General features: G+C 42.7%; 1 protein-coding gene across 1 annotated transcript; it reads left to right on the top strand.

Annotated features, from left to right (window-relative positions):
- Window positions 1-6,344: 6,344 nt before the first annotated feature.
- LOC123990273 (caveolae-associated protein 4a-like) lies at window positions 6,345-13,447 on the top strand. The gene is made up of 2 exons (XM_046290861.1): window positions 6,345-7,104; window positions 10,986-13,447. Exons 1-2 carry the CDS (start codon window positions 6,748-6,750, stop codon window positions 11,541-11,543), a joined length of 915 nt encoding a protein of 304 aa, XP_046146817.1. The 5' UTR covers window positions 6,345-6,747; the 3' UTR covers window positions 11,544-13,447.
- The last annotated feature ends 997 nt before the right edge of the window (window positions 13,448-14,444 follow it).

Raw genomic sequence — 14,444 nt, 5'->3', positions numbered from 1 at the left:
AACGGGACATTAAAAACTGTAACATATTATGCTTCACAGAGTCGTGGCTGAAGGACGACAATATCAACATACAGCTGGCTGGTTATATACTGTATCGGCAGGATAGAACAGCGGCGTCTGGTGAGACAAGGGGCGGCGGTCTATGTATTTTTGTAAACAACAGCTGGTGCACGATATCGAAGGAAGTCTCAAGCCATTGCTTGCCTGAGGTAGAGTTTCTCATGATAAGCTGCAGACCACATTACCTACCGAGAGAGTTCTCATCTATATTCTTTGTAGCTGTTCGCATACCACCACAGAGGCTGGCACCAAGATAGCATTGAATGAGCTGTATTCTGCCACAAGCAAACAAGAAACTCTCACCCAGAGGCGGCGCTCCTAGGAGCCGGGGACTTTAATGCAAGGAAACTTAAATCAGTTTTACCTCATTTCTATCAACATGTTAAATGTGCAACCAGAGGGAAAAGAACTCTGGACCACCTATACTCCACACACAGAAATGCATCCCTCGCCCCCCATTTGGCAAATCTGACCATAGTTCTATCCTCCTGATTCCTGCTTACAAGCAGAAATTAAAGCAGGAAGCACCAGTGACTTGATCAATAAAAAGTGGTCAGATGAAGCAGATGCTAAGCTACAGGACTGTTTTGCTAGCACAGACTGGAATATTTTCTGGGATTCCTCCAATGGCATTGAGGAGTAAACCACATCTGTCATTGGCTTCATCAATAAGTGCATCTATGACGTCCCCCCACAGTGACCGTACGTACATACCCCAACCAGAAACCATGGATTACAGGCAGCATCCGCACTGAGCTAAAGGCTAGCGCTGCCACTTTCAAGGAGTGGGACTCTAACCTGGAAACTAATAAGAAATTCCGCTATGCCTTCTGACAAACCATCAAACAGGCAAAGCATCAATACAGGACTAAGATCAAGTCTTACTACACCGACTCTGACGCTTGTCGGATGTGGCAGGGCCTGTAAACCATTACAGACTAAATCAAATCAAAAAAATCAAATTTTATTTGTCACATACACATGGTTAGCAGATGTTAATGCGAGTGTAGCGAAATGCTTGTGCTTCTAGTTCCGACAATGCAGTGATAACCGACAAGTAATCTAACTAACAATTCCAAAACTACTGTCTTATACACAGTGTAAGGGGATGAGGAACATGTACATAAGGATATATGAATGAGTGATGGTACAGAGCAGCATACAGTAGATGGTATCGAGTACAGTATATACATATGAGATGAGTGTGTAAACAAAGTAAACAAAGTGGCATAGTTAAAGTGGCTAGTGATACATGTGTTACATAAGGATGCAGTCGATGATGTAGAGTACAGTATATACATATGCATATGAGATGAATAATGTAGGGTAAGTAACATTATATAAGGTAGCATTGTTTAAAGTGGCTAGTGATATATTTACATCATTTCCCATTATTAAAATGGCTGGAGTTGGGTCAGTGTCAATGACAGTGTGTTGGCAGCAGCCACTCAGTGTTAGTGGTGGCTGTTTAACAGTCTGATGGCCTTGAGATAGAAGCTGTTTTTCAGTCTCTCGGTCCCAGCTTTGATGCACCTGTACTGACCTCGCCTTCTGGATGATAGCGGGGTGAACAGGCAGTGGTTCGGGTGGTTGATGTCCTTGATGATCTTTATGGCCTTCCTGTAACAACGGGTGGTGTAGGTGTCCTGGAGGGCAGGTAGTTTGCCCCCGGTGATGCGTTGTGCAGTCCTCACTACCCTCTGGAGAGCCTTACGGTTGAGGGCGGAGCAGTTGCCGTACCAGGCGGTGATACAGCCCGCCAGGATGCTCTCGATTGTGCATCTGTAGAAGTTTGTGAGTGCTTTTGGTGACAAGCCGAATTTCTTCAGCCTCCTGAGGTTGAATAGGCGCTGCTGCGCCTTCTTCACGACGCTGTCAGTGTGAGTGGACCAATTCAGTTTGTCTGTGATGTGTATGCCGAGGAACTTAAAACTAGCTACCCTCACCACTACTGTTCCATCGATGTGGATAGGGGGGTGTTCCCTCTGCTGTTTCCTGAAGTCCACAATCATCTCCTTAGTTTTGTTGACGTTGAGTGTGAGGTTATTTTCCTGACACCACACTCCGAGGGCCCTCACCTCCTCCCTGTAGGCCGTCACGTCGTTGTTGGTAATCAAGCCTACCACTGTTGTGTCGTCCGCAAACTTGATGATTGAGTTGGAGGCGTGCGTGGCCACGCAGTCGTGGGTGAACAGGGAGTACAGGAGAGGGCTCAGAACGCACCCTTGTGGGGCCCCCGTGTTGAGGATCAGCGGGGAGGAGATGTTGTTGCCTACCCTCACCACCTGGGGGCGGCCCGTCAGGAAGTCCAGTACCCAGTTGCACAGGGCGGGGTCGAGACCCAGGGTCTCGAGCTTGATGACGAGCTTGGAGGGTACTATGGTGTTGAATGCCGAGCTACAAAGGTCAAGCACAGCCGAGAGTTGCCCAATGACACAAGCCTACAGGACGAGCTAAACTACTTCTATGCTCGCTTCGAGACAAATCATACTGAAACATGCATGAGAGCACCAGCTGTTCTGGATGACTGTGTGATTTCGCTCTCCGCAGCCGATATGAGTAAGACCTTTAGACAGGTCAACATTCACAAGGCTGCAGGGCCAGATGGATTACCAGGACGTGTACTGCAAGCATGTGCTGACCAACTAGTGAGTGTCTTCACTGACATTTTCAAACTCTCCCTGTCCGAGTCTGTGATACCAACATGTTTCAAGCAGACCACCATAGTGCCTTTGTCCAAGAACCCTAAGGTAACCTGCCTAAATGACTACCGACCCACAGCACTCAAGTCTGTAGCCATGAAGTGCTTTGAAAGGCTGGTAATGAAAGGCTGGTAATGGCTCACATCAACATCATCATCCCAAAAACCTTAGACCCACTCCAATTTGCATACCGCACCAACAGATCCACAGATGATGCAGTCTCTATTGCACTCCACACTGCCCTTTCCCACCTGGACAGAAGGAAAACCTATGTGAGAATGCTATTCATTGACTACAGCTCAGCGTTCAAAAACATAGTGCCCTCAAAGCTCATCACTAAGCTAAGAACCCTGGGACTAAACACCTCCCTCTGCAACTGTATCCTGGACTTCCTGATGGGCCTCCCCCAAGTGGTAAGGGTTGGTAACAACACATCCACCACACTGATACTCAACACAGGGGCCCCTCAGGGGTGAGTGCTTAGCCTGTACTCCCTGTTCACTCATGACTGCACGGCCAGGAACGACTCCAACACCATCATGACATTTGCTGATGACACAACAGTGGTAGGTCTGATCACCGACAACAACGAGACAGCCTATAGGGAGCAGGTCAGAGACCTGGCCTTGTGGTGCCAGGCAAACAACCTCTCCCTCAACGTGATCAAGACAAAGGAGATGATTGTGGACTACAGGAAAAAGAGGACAGAGCACACCCCCATTCTCATCAACGGGGCTGCAGTGGAGCAGGTTGAGATCTTCAAGTTCCTTGGTGTCCACATCACTAACAAACTAGCATGGTTCAAGCAACCGGTGCCCCCGCACATTGACTCTGTACCTGCACCCCCCTGTATCTAGCCTCCACATTGACTCTTTACCAGCACCCCCTGTATATAGTCTCCACATTGACTCTGTACCAGTACCCCCTGTATATAGCCTCCACATTGACTCTGTACCGGTACCCCCTGTATATAGCCTCCACATTGACTCTGTACCGGCACCCCCTGTATACAGCCTCCACATTGACTCTGTACCGGTACCCCCTGTATCTAGCCTCCACATTGACTCTGTACCGGTACCACCTGTATATAGACTCCACATTGACTCTGTACCGGTACCCCATGTATATAGCCTCCACATTGACTCTGTACCGTCACCCCCTGTCAGGACCCGGTTACGAACCCGGGTCTCCGGAGTGAGAAACAGTCACTTAACCAACTGAGCCACGAATAGTTGGCAGGGGGTGACGGTACAGAGTCAATGTGGAGGCTATATACATGGGGTACCGGTACAGAGTCAATGTGGAGTCTATATAAGGTAATCCTCCAAGACAAAAAGGTAAATCCACAAGGTGGAAGGTATAGCACAAAAAGCCTAAAAAAATACTCAAAAACAAACAAACAAGAACAAAAAAACATAATTCCACAAGAGAGTCCACCGGGATCAACAAGAGTTCACAGAGTACTAGGGCTGGGTGCTAACATACAAACACAGAGCAAAGGACTGAGGGAAAACAAAGGGTTTAAATACAATCAGGGGAAACGAGGCACAGGTGCAAATAATAATGGGGATCAAGGGAAAACAAAAGGTCAAAATGCACAATGGGGACATCTAGTGACCAAAAACCGGAACAACCCTGGCCAAATCCTGACACCCCCTGTATATAGCTTCCACATTGACTCTGTACCGGTACCCCCCTGTACCCCCTGTGTATAGCCTCCACATTGACTCTGCACAACATGGGGATATGAGGTATAGAGATGGATGATGGTATTTGGGGATATTATATACACTGGGTTATGTGAGTTAGTGAGTAACGTAAGTCGCTCTGGATAAGAGCGTCTGCTAAATGACTTAAATGTAAATGTAAATGTAAACTTTCATATGGATGAAGATTTCACATGGATGAAGTAAGCCTGCTCTCCGCTATGACGGGACATGGGCAATTATAGATATACCCAGTGTTTAATTATAGACAGCAGCTGGTGGCATCATTTTAGGAGTTGGACAGTCCCCTTCCCCCTACCCAGTCCCCATGGAGGTGCCTAGCCCCTCCCTGTATGGAAGGAACGACTTGCACAGGTTGCTAAGTTATGGGGGCCTACTCAGCCAGCCCGACCTGTCGGTATTTTGGAAAATAAATAGTGATAACGTTCACTTCTGCCCTGCCGTATCCCGATGTTGTAAATGAGAATGCTTTCTCAAACAATGTGCCTATTTAAATGAAGGTAAAATCATTCAACACATCCTTTGTTTGCTTAAACAAAGTTGCACCTGGGTTGCATGTTCCGTGTGTCACTCTCAACATTTGTCTGCAATCTGCTTGCAACTCAGTTGTATTTTATCACATGAAATAGATATCGATCCTATTTCAGGTAACTGATTGTTTGCAATATCCAATCAGTGTGCAGAGAAAAAGTTACAATCTACAGTAGGGATCCATAACTTCCAAGAATCTATTGATTTCCCAGCATTTTAGTAATTTAGCAGATGCTCTCATCCAGAGTAACTAACAGGAGCAATTAGGGTTAAGTGCCTTGCTCAAGGGGCACATTGACAGATTATTCACCTTGTTGGCAGAGGGATTCGAACCAGCAGTCTTTCAGTTACTGGCCAAACTCTCTTAACTGCTAAGCTACCTGCCAGCACCTTTTCTAACTTAATGTATCAATCAGTAACTGATTAGTTTACTTCATTTCCTACTGATGATTCTGACTACTGACAAGCTGAATTGAGTAAAATCCTTTGCACCAATAATAATCTTACGATGATTAACTTGAGTTATATTACCAATGCTATACTGAGATACTCAATCATGGAAGTCCCCTCCGACTGGCCTAAATATAAAGAAGGGTAGAAGAAGAGCTTTATAGCACCCCATCTGAGAAATTCACTTTAATGATGCAGAGACAAAATTATGCATCTGTTCTTAAACCAAATTACAAACCAAAGATACCCTTGGAATCCATTCATATAATAAAAGACAGAAATACAAGACACATTACACGAGGGAATAAGCAATTATTGAACTCTTAGGCCTGTAATCTTGTTGGACTCATGTTTTAAGTCTGTATCCACAAGGTCACAGATGTGATGTCAGATGTGATGTCACTCCCATAGTGTGTGTGAGCCCTGGGCTACGTTCCAATACAGCATACCTCTCGGAACGCATGCCCAACCCCTGATCTGATTGATCTGCTTGGGGGGTAAGCATAGATCTCAGAGGGGTCTGCCGAGGGGACAGCATAGACCTCTGGATACCAATGTTAACTGGGGAAACAGTTATGTGCCTTAGTGTACCTTAGCGTAAAAGGTCTACTCTATTTAACGATAGCTCCATTGAGAGGTTTTTCCAATTAAAGATATGTTCCTGATTGTGCTGTAGGCATTCAGGGCAATAGCTCGCATATTGTTGTCCAATGGTGCAACTGTAAAATTATAACTCGCTTAGAGAAGATGGAAGTAGAATGGATAGGGGGTTTCCATGATCCCAGCCACACATCTTCAAAAAATGTAGAGGAGTCACTTTACGCTCAGTATTTTTAGCTGGGGTGAACGCATGACAAGTCTGGGCCCCATGTCTCTCTCTGTCACTCTCTCACTCTGAGCCCTGCCTGACGGTGTCTGCCCTCTCGCATCTGAGCTGCCCACACCGTAGAGAGGTGGAGCCTCCATGTTCTTGTGCATTGGATCTGGGTGAGGCACCAGTTCCAGGGTGAGTCTCTTTGGCCGAGGTGTCTGCTGCCCTCCATGGCCCAATGATCCAGCAACCCAACCAAATCCTACCCAACCCCTGCTGGTCTGTCAAGTCTCAGGTTGAAGCTACCTAGAGGCCTGGTTACCCTTTCTGACAAGTCTCAGGTTGAAGCTACCTAGAGGCCTGGTTACCCTTTCTGTGGTTTCTACTGACCACTAAGAAAAAATAGGATTTCTAACCTCAACATTTTCCCTTTGGATCCGAGACACGGTGGTTGAAGACACCAACCATGGCTGATAAACTAGGTCTGGCTGTGGGGGACGATAGTGCAACCATCATGGCGCTATTGGAGCGTGTGGCGGGCATCATCGACAACGTGCAGACGTGCCAGACGCGTATGGAGGAGAGGCAGCTCGAGCTGGAGAACAGTGTCAAGACCATCCAGGAGGATGTGGTGAAGCTGACGGTAAACCATGCCGCCACGAGCAGCACAGTGGACAGGCTGCTGGAGAAGACACGCAAGGTCAGCTGCCACATCAAGGACGTCCGTGTACGGGTAGAGAATCAGAACATCCGCGTCAAGAAGGTGGAAACCACCCAGGAGGAACTGTTGGCCAAGAACAAGTTCCGGGTTGTCATCTACCAGGTAATCCCATCCAGCCAATTGCATTGTTGCAAAAAGCATGGTGTCAGAAGCAAGTGGTAGTAATCATTGTCATCTTTATCCACTAACTGACTTCATTATCGGTTATTTGAGGATCATACTCTCAATAGTTGTAGAAGGATGTGGTCAATTGTTAAAAACTTGAGGAATTTGGTCAGATTTTGCCAACAGAAACAACAGAGAGGAGGGGTGAAAGCATCTGATAAAATTGAGGGTGTTATAGTGAAATCAAAGCATGGACTATTTTAGATGACAGAATGGTACCGGCTTAATTTTACTTTGGCCTTCAGAGCTAACAGCTGCAAGCCCACCGTTGACCAGAGTATTTCAGGGTCTAAGTTCCCTTGACAGCACGCAAGATATACTGCAGTCTACTGAAAGGTTAGATGCTGCACTCAAGAACAAGAACCTATGTGGCAAATAGCCAATGATGATACGATTTGGATGAAGCAGCCAGGGATGGGGGCGTAGTGGATTTTGGCAGCCATTTTATTTGAGATGAGGAAAGAAGAGGGGAAGGTCAAATAACATAAAGAACAACATGTTTTTTCCAAAGACAAACTAGATTCACTGGCAGCCGCATAATCACTGAAAAATATGCAGTTTGACATGCCTCACATACTAATGTTGAATCAAGCACATGCTTTGAAATCAGCATCAAATGAATTGATTAAATTCATACTCTCCCTTCTATGAAAATGGAATGTCATGCTGTAATTAAAGCTATCTAAGATGACTGGATCAATTGTCTAACATTTTAACACCACTTGGTACTAAAATACCTTATAGAAAATGTCATGATTTATGTAATATTACTACTGGTACCTATCTGGGTTTTTTAAAATATGAAGTTACTAAAAAAATAAAAAATTGAATAGTTACTTCAAAACATGTATCTAGTTTGTTGCCAATGGTTCTTGGTAGCAATAAATATGTACGTAAGCTGTTACCCTGTGGTTTTAAGTTAAATACCAGGTTATTAGGGGACTGCAAAATAAAGTGATACCATCAGGTTTCACATAATACGCAAGAGGCATATAAATGATACAGTACATTAATAGTGATTATATCTCATATATTGAATGGTACCTACCTAGCTACGTAGCTATATTGGAACAGCCCTGCAACTCTGAATTAGGCACTGCAAGTACACTTCGTCAACCATAAATGGAACTTGAATACTTGTAAGGATTTAGCATGATACTTTTAACCTATCATTTGTATATTTTTTAAAACTTATTTGTTGTATTATATTAGACATCAAGTTACCTGACTGATAAAGCTGCCCATTGAAACAGACTCAGCTTCCTTAAAGCTACTTACACACTGTAAAAGGTTGCAAAAGCTATGATGTGATATGTTTAGCTTTCTACCCCCTATAGCTGAGCTATATCAGCCAGTGTGAGTATGATTAATAGTCCCCAGTTCACCTTTAAACTCCCAACTTTATTAAGTGAGAACAATATATGCAGTGGACCGTTCCACTTTGAAGTAAAGTGGTGCTAGACCATGTATTTGCGTGCGAATTACAATCCTAATTAGCTAGACTCATTTACATTTGTTTTTACAGAAAGTATTCACACCCCTTGACTTATTCCACATTTTGTTGTGTTAGAGCTTGAATTTATGGACTAAATTGAGAGAAAAAAATTATCACCGGCCTACACACAATACCCCGTCATGTCAAAATGGAATTATGTTTTTCTAAATGTTTACAAATGTATTAAAGTGAAAAGCTGAAATGTCTTGAGTCAATAACTATTCAACCCCTTCATTATGGCAAGCCTAAACAAGGGCACTGCGTTCATCCACCTCTGGCCTGCTCGCCTCCCTACCACTGAGGAAGTACAGTTCCCGCTCAGCCCAGTCAAAACTATTCGCTGCTCTGGCCCCCCCAATGGTGGAACAAACTCCCTCACGACACCAGGACAGCGGAGTCAATCACCACCTTCCGGAGACACCTGAAACCCCACCTCTTTAAGGAATACCTAGGATAGGATAAAGTAATACTTCTCACCCCCCCCCCCCCCCCTTAAAAGATTTAGATGCACTATTGTAAAGTGGCTGTTCCACTGGATGTCATAAGGTGAATGCACCAATTTGTAAGTCGCTCTGGATAAGAGTGTCTGCTAAATGACTTAAATGTAAATGTAAATGTAAATAGGTTCAGGAGTAAAGATTTGCTAAACAAGTCACATAATAAGTTGCATGACCTCACTCACAATTTTTTACATTTTATTTCACCTTTATTTGGTGCAATAATGGTGTTTAACATGATTTTTGAATGACAACATCATCTCTGTACTTCACTCATACAATTATCTGTAAGGTCCCTGAGTCGAGCAGTCAAATTCAAACCACAAAGACCAAAGAGGTTTTCCATTGCCACGCAAAGAAGGGCACCTTACAGCAGAAACTGAATATCCCTTTGATTATGATCAAGTTATTAATTACAATTTGGATTATGTATCAATACACCCAGTCGCAACAAAGATACAGGCGTCCTTCTGGACAGGAAGGAAACCGCTCAGGGATTTCACCATGATGCCAATGGTGATTTTAAAACAGTTACAGAGTTTAATTGGCTGTTATAGGAGAAAACTTAAGGATGGATCAACAACATTGTAGTTACTTCACAATACTAACCTAATAGACAGAGTGAAAAGAAGGAAGCCTGTACAATAACAATATTCCAAAACATGCATACTGTTTGCAAAAAGGCACTAAAGTAATACTGCTAAAAATGTGGCAAAGCAATTCACTTTTTGTTCTGAATACAAAGTGTTGTGTTTGGGGAAATCCAATACATTTGGGTACCACTCCCCATATTTCCAAGCATTGTGGTGGCGGCATCATGTTATGGGTATGCTTGTAATTGTTAAGGATAAAAAAGAAACAGAATGGAGCTAAGCACAGACAAAATCCTAGAGGAAAACCTGATTCAGTCTGCTTTCTACCAGACACTAGGAGGTTAATTCACTTTTCAGGACAATAACTTAAAACACAAGGCCAAATCTACACTGGAATTGCTTACCAAGAGTGGCCGAGTTACAGTTTTGACTTAAATCTGCTTCAAAATGTATGGCAAGACTTGAAAATGGTGGTCTAGCAATAATCAACAACATATATTGACTCAGGGGTGTGAATTCTTATGTAAATTAGGTATTTCTGTATTTAATTTTCAACTTTACAAAAGTCCTTCTGTAGGACTTTCCAAAAACACATTTCTAAAAACATGCTTTCACTTTGTCAGTGTGGAGATTGTGTGTGGACGGGTGAGAAAAAAAAAATATTGAATCCATTTTGAATTCAGGCTGTAACCCAACAAAATGTGGAATAAGTCAAGGGGTATGAATACTTTCTGAGGGCACTGTAGCTGCACTCTATGCTCAATCATAAAATAGAAGGATTTATGATTCTTGGCAATGTCTTCATAATGACTGCTCTTATTTCAAACATGAAACATTAACCAATTAACTAATGTCTTAACTGGGTTATGGGAACCGCGGCATTAAGCGAAAACAATTGGCCTCTCCTTCTCAGGATTGTCAAGGCGTGAGATACTTTATTTAACCTGATTTAGATCATACAAATAAGACACAAACAGAAATATTATGGCTGCCATTCTCCTCCAAACATCTATCCAGACTTTTATTTTAGGTCTTTATTTTCTAAGTGTTACAGCTCAATACTATTGCAATGCTTCTGTCAGTGCTCAGACATTATTCAGAAACTGATAAAATGCTATCACTTGATATTACAGATGTATTCTAGCAGGCAGACTCACAAGTGCTTTTGTGAATCCCTTTGATTCTTTTGAGTTAGTTTTATGACACTTGATCTGGTTTCTGTTCTCATTACAGGGGGACAGTGAGGTGTCAGCTGTGGCAGCCGGAAAGGAACCCAAAGAACCCAAGGATCCCAAGGAACCCAAACCGTCTGTGGCCGAAGTGGAGCCAGACCACTTTGAGCTCCCCCCTGAGTCTGATGATGAGTACATGGTGGTGGAGGAAGCCTCGTCCACGGCCGCTAAGATGAAGAAATCAGGCCTAACCCGCATTGAGAGCTTCAAGTCCACCTTCTCCCGCTTGAACATGACAAAGACGAAAGAGAACATGAGCAGCAAGGTTGGCCAGATGGGTGAGCGCATCGTATCAACCGAGCGTCGGCAGAAGATCCGCCAGTCTGGGGAGAGGCTCAAGCAGTCCGGCTCGCGGCTCAGGGAATCCATTGCCAGCCATGTGCCAGCCAAACTGAAGAAGGAGAGGACTGTGGCGGAGGGCCAGGAGGGGGCTGTGGGGGTCACCGAGGACGCCACACCCGTCCCGCCACCCAAGGGCCACAAATCCAACAGCCCTGCGCTCGCTGAGGATGGTGTAGAGGAGGAGGTGCCGATGCATGATATTAAACAGCTCTCCTAAACCAGCGACAATCAAATGAAAACAACAACGTGTGTTTTTCTTTGAATCTTTCTTTCTTTTTGAAGGATTGTCCTGTTACCGATAGTCCCATAAACAGGCCAGTTAGGGATTCAACACAATGACTTTATATAATCCACACAACATTTTGAAATCGTCTTTATTTTAGAAATTCAATGATTTATATAGATATACTTCTATCTTTTTTGTCATTTTTTTTCTTACATTTAACACAAGAATGCAAAACAAATCAACTGACAAGAATTACAGCAAATTTGTGCGATTGGACATTTTCTACAGACTTCTAAATCAACATATTATAATACAGAAGACATTCAATTGTCTTTCATTTGCATGTTGAAAGGCTGAATATGGGATGTTAAGGCTAAACTATTGAAGTGATTGAAGTTGAAATGGAGTTCTGGTATGTTTTGATTAAGGTTAATGTTTCATACATAAAACATTAAATTGACTGGAAAGTTTATTTGTGCAAAAGTAAGTGAAGAATGATGAGCATTTGGTCTCAATTATGTAAACTCATGCCAGCCGAACCAGAATTTAGTGATAAATAGAATTTCTTGTGCAATTTTTTGCAGATGAAAACTCCATCAGCTGGTGTCTGAGGAGTAAAGCATATATAGAACGCATATATAATTGAATGGACAAATTGTTGAGTGAAGAAACTAATGTGCATTATGTCAAATATCTATGGAAACATTTTTATTAAAAAATAAATATATATTAGTTATACAAATGGCCAAATGGACATAAGCAGATTCATAAATATATGCATCTGCTCCATATCTAGTGTAGTTTAATATATAAAGCCATTACTAGGACATTTTATTGAGAGTTGTTTGCTTCAACAGAGTGAGTAATTCTGCATGTTTATAGATACTATTTTATTTTAGGTTTAAGTTGAGAGTAATTCTCTAGAGTGAATGTCCCTGAATATGTAATATATATGAAGCCTCTCTGCTGCTAAGGAGAGGTAACACATTGTGCATGTTATCGTCTTATTCAACTGTCTAATAATCTTATTCATTGTAGATTTAGTTTCTCTATTAATGAACACAGTTCTTTACTCCTGTTGCAAAAGGTCTAAAAATAGGTGCAATACCAGACGAACTGTTTTGCTATAACATATCTCAAGATAGTTGGCATTTGTTACATGAAGTCAAAAGCTTTTTTGTAAGTTCCCATAAATCTGTTGAAACAGCTTGACAACCACACTTTGTTTAATGCAACGTACACGACCCTGTCATAAAGTATAGAACTGTAAAACAAAAACATAAAGAAATGGCATCCTTGTTTGCTATGATATGCTTTATTACAAAATTATTTTTTTTAAACGGGCCCTGCTTTATTTGAAGTGCATCTTATGAAGGCTTCATTAGAACTGCATAAATGGGTCACACATAATCTATAACCGTATTTCATGCTCTATAAAAGATTAATAAACGTGAACAAATAAGTTGATGTTACACAGTTATACCACATTATGAATCATTATAGAACATGATGATTTGTGAAGCATCTATATAGTGCTTATGAATCCTGTATGAAGGCTTTATGAAGCCTTCATAAAATGCACTTCAAATAAAAAGGGACCAAAAAAGGTTAGAACGTTGTTACTATGATGCCACATGATGCTATTTAAATGCTTTTTGAGAGCATCAAGTGTCATAGAGGGGTTGATTTATGTGGATAAGGGTGTTAGGATGAGGTGTTAATGACAGGTTGACTATCAAACAAAAATATTTTCTAAAGCACTTGAGCAGATACAACATCAGGGTGTGATGATGAGTTACTCAAAAACAGTAATTTCTATAAGACCATTGCATTGTTTCCATCTTCCGGTATTCTTTGAAAATATGTTCAATAAAAATGCAAATTATTGTAAATTGGCTGCACAAAATGATATTGTTATTGATTAATCAATTAATTTGTATATCAATAGAGTATAATTCTGACAAATTACTTGGAATGAGATAAACACACACATTGTCATTATCGTATTCAGTATGTGGTTGAGACCCACCCACGCACACACACACACGCACGCACGCACGCACGCACGCACGCACGCACGCACGCACGCACGCACGCACGCACGCACGCACGCACGCACGCACGCACGCACACACACACACACACACACACACACACACACACACACACACACACACACACACACACACACACACACACACACACACACACACACCATCCATAACTTGTGCAAACTAAAATAGCTACCACTTGAAGTGAAATTCCCACTCATTTCCAGTCACAGAGCAGAGCCACTTCCCTCAGCATCCAGTGGTCAGGGGACTTAAGAGGAAAATCAGGTCTGTATGTCTAGGTTTCTTATACATGGGACAGGGATACAGGCTCATCCCTTGCTGACCCTGGCATAGTCAGCCAAGATGCTGATAACATAGACATTGACCACAGTTGAAGGGTGTGAAGAGGCAGATAGCATGAAGATAGTATCTGTAAGTATATGACATTATTATTTGACCCAGGCCTGGTACATCACCTCTTTTTAATTCAGATAATTTCAGTATACGTTTTATAAAACAAAAATGTGTATAAGCATTTCTATTGAAAGATGAGATGTTTCTTGTAACCTTTCAAAGGCGACTCGTGAGTTGACTTTTTTCCTGTCCCACCCTCCCCTGTCCAAGAAGAGTCAGTAGATGAAGACTCCACCCATTTCGTCTGGTGGCTGCGCCATGACATCCTTCCTCATCCTCCAGGCGACATCGTTTTGCAGGAAGACAGTGTTCAGGGCCCAGCCTTTGGCCAGGTTCATCCTTGTGGTCTCATGCCTCATGGCAGTCAGAAAGCCCTATGGCAAACCCTCATGGTCTCATGCCTCGTGGCAGTCAGAAAGCCCTA

This window comes from Oncorhynchus gorbuscha, linkage group LG12, assembly GCF_021184085.1.
Source record: "Oncorhynchus gorbuscha isolate QuinsamMale2020 ecotype Even-year linkage group LG12, OgorEven_v1.0, whole genome shotgun sequence".
In the NCBI taxonomy this organism is placed as follows: Eukaryota; Metazoa; Chordata; class Actinopteri; order Salmoniformes; family Salmonidae; genus Oncorhynchus; species Oncorhynchus gorbuscha.
Note: the sequence above shows the minus strand (reverse complement) of the source record. Positions and strands in the feature narration are given on the sequence as shown.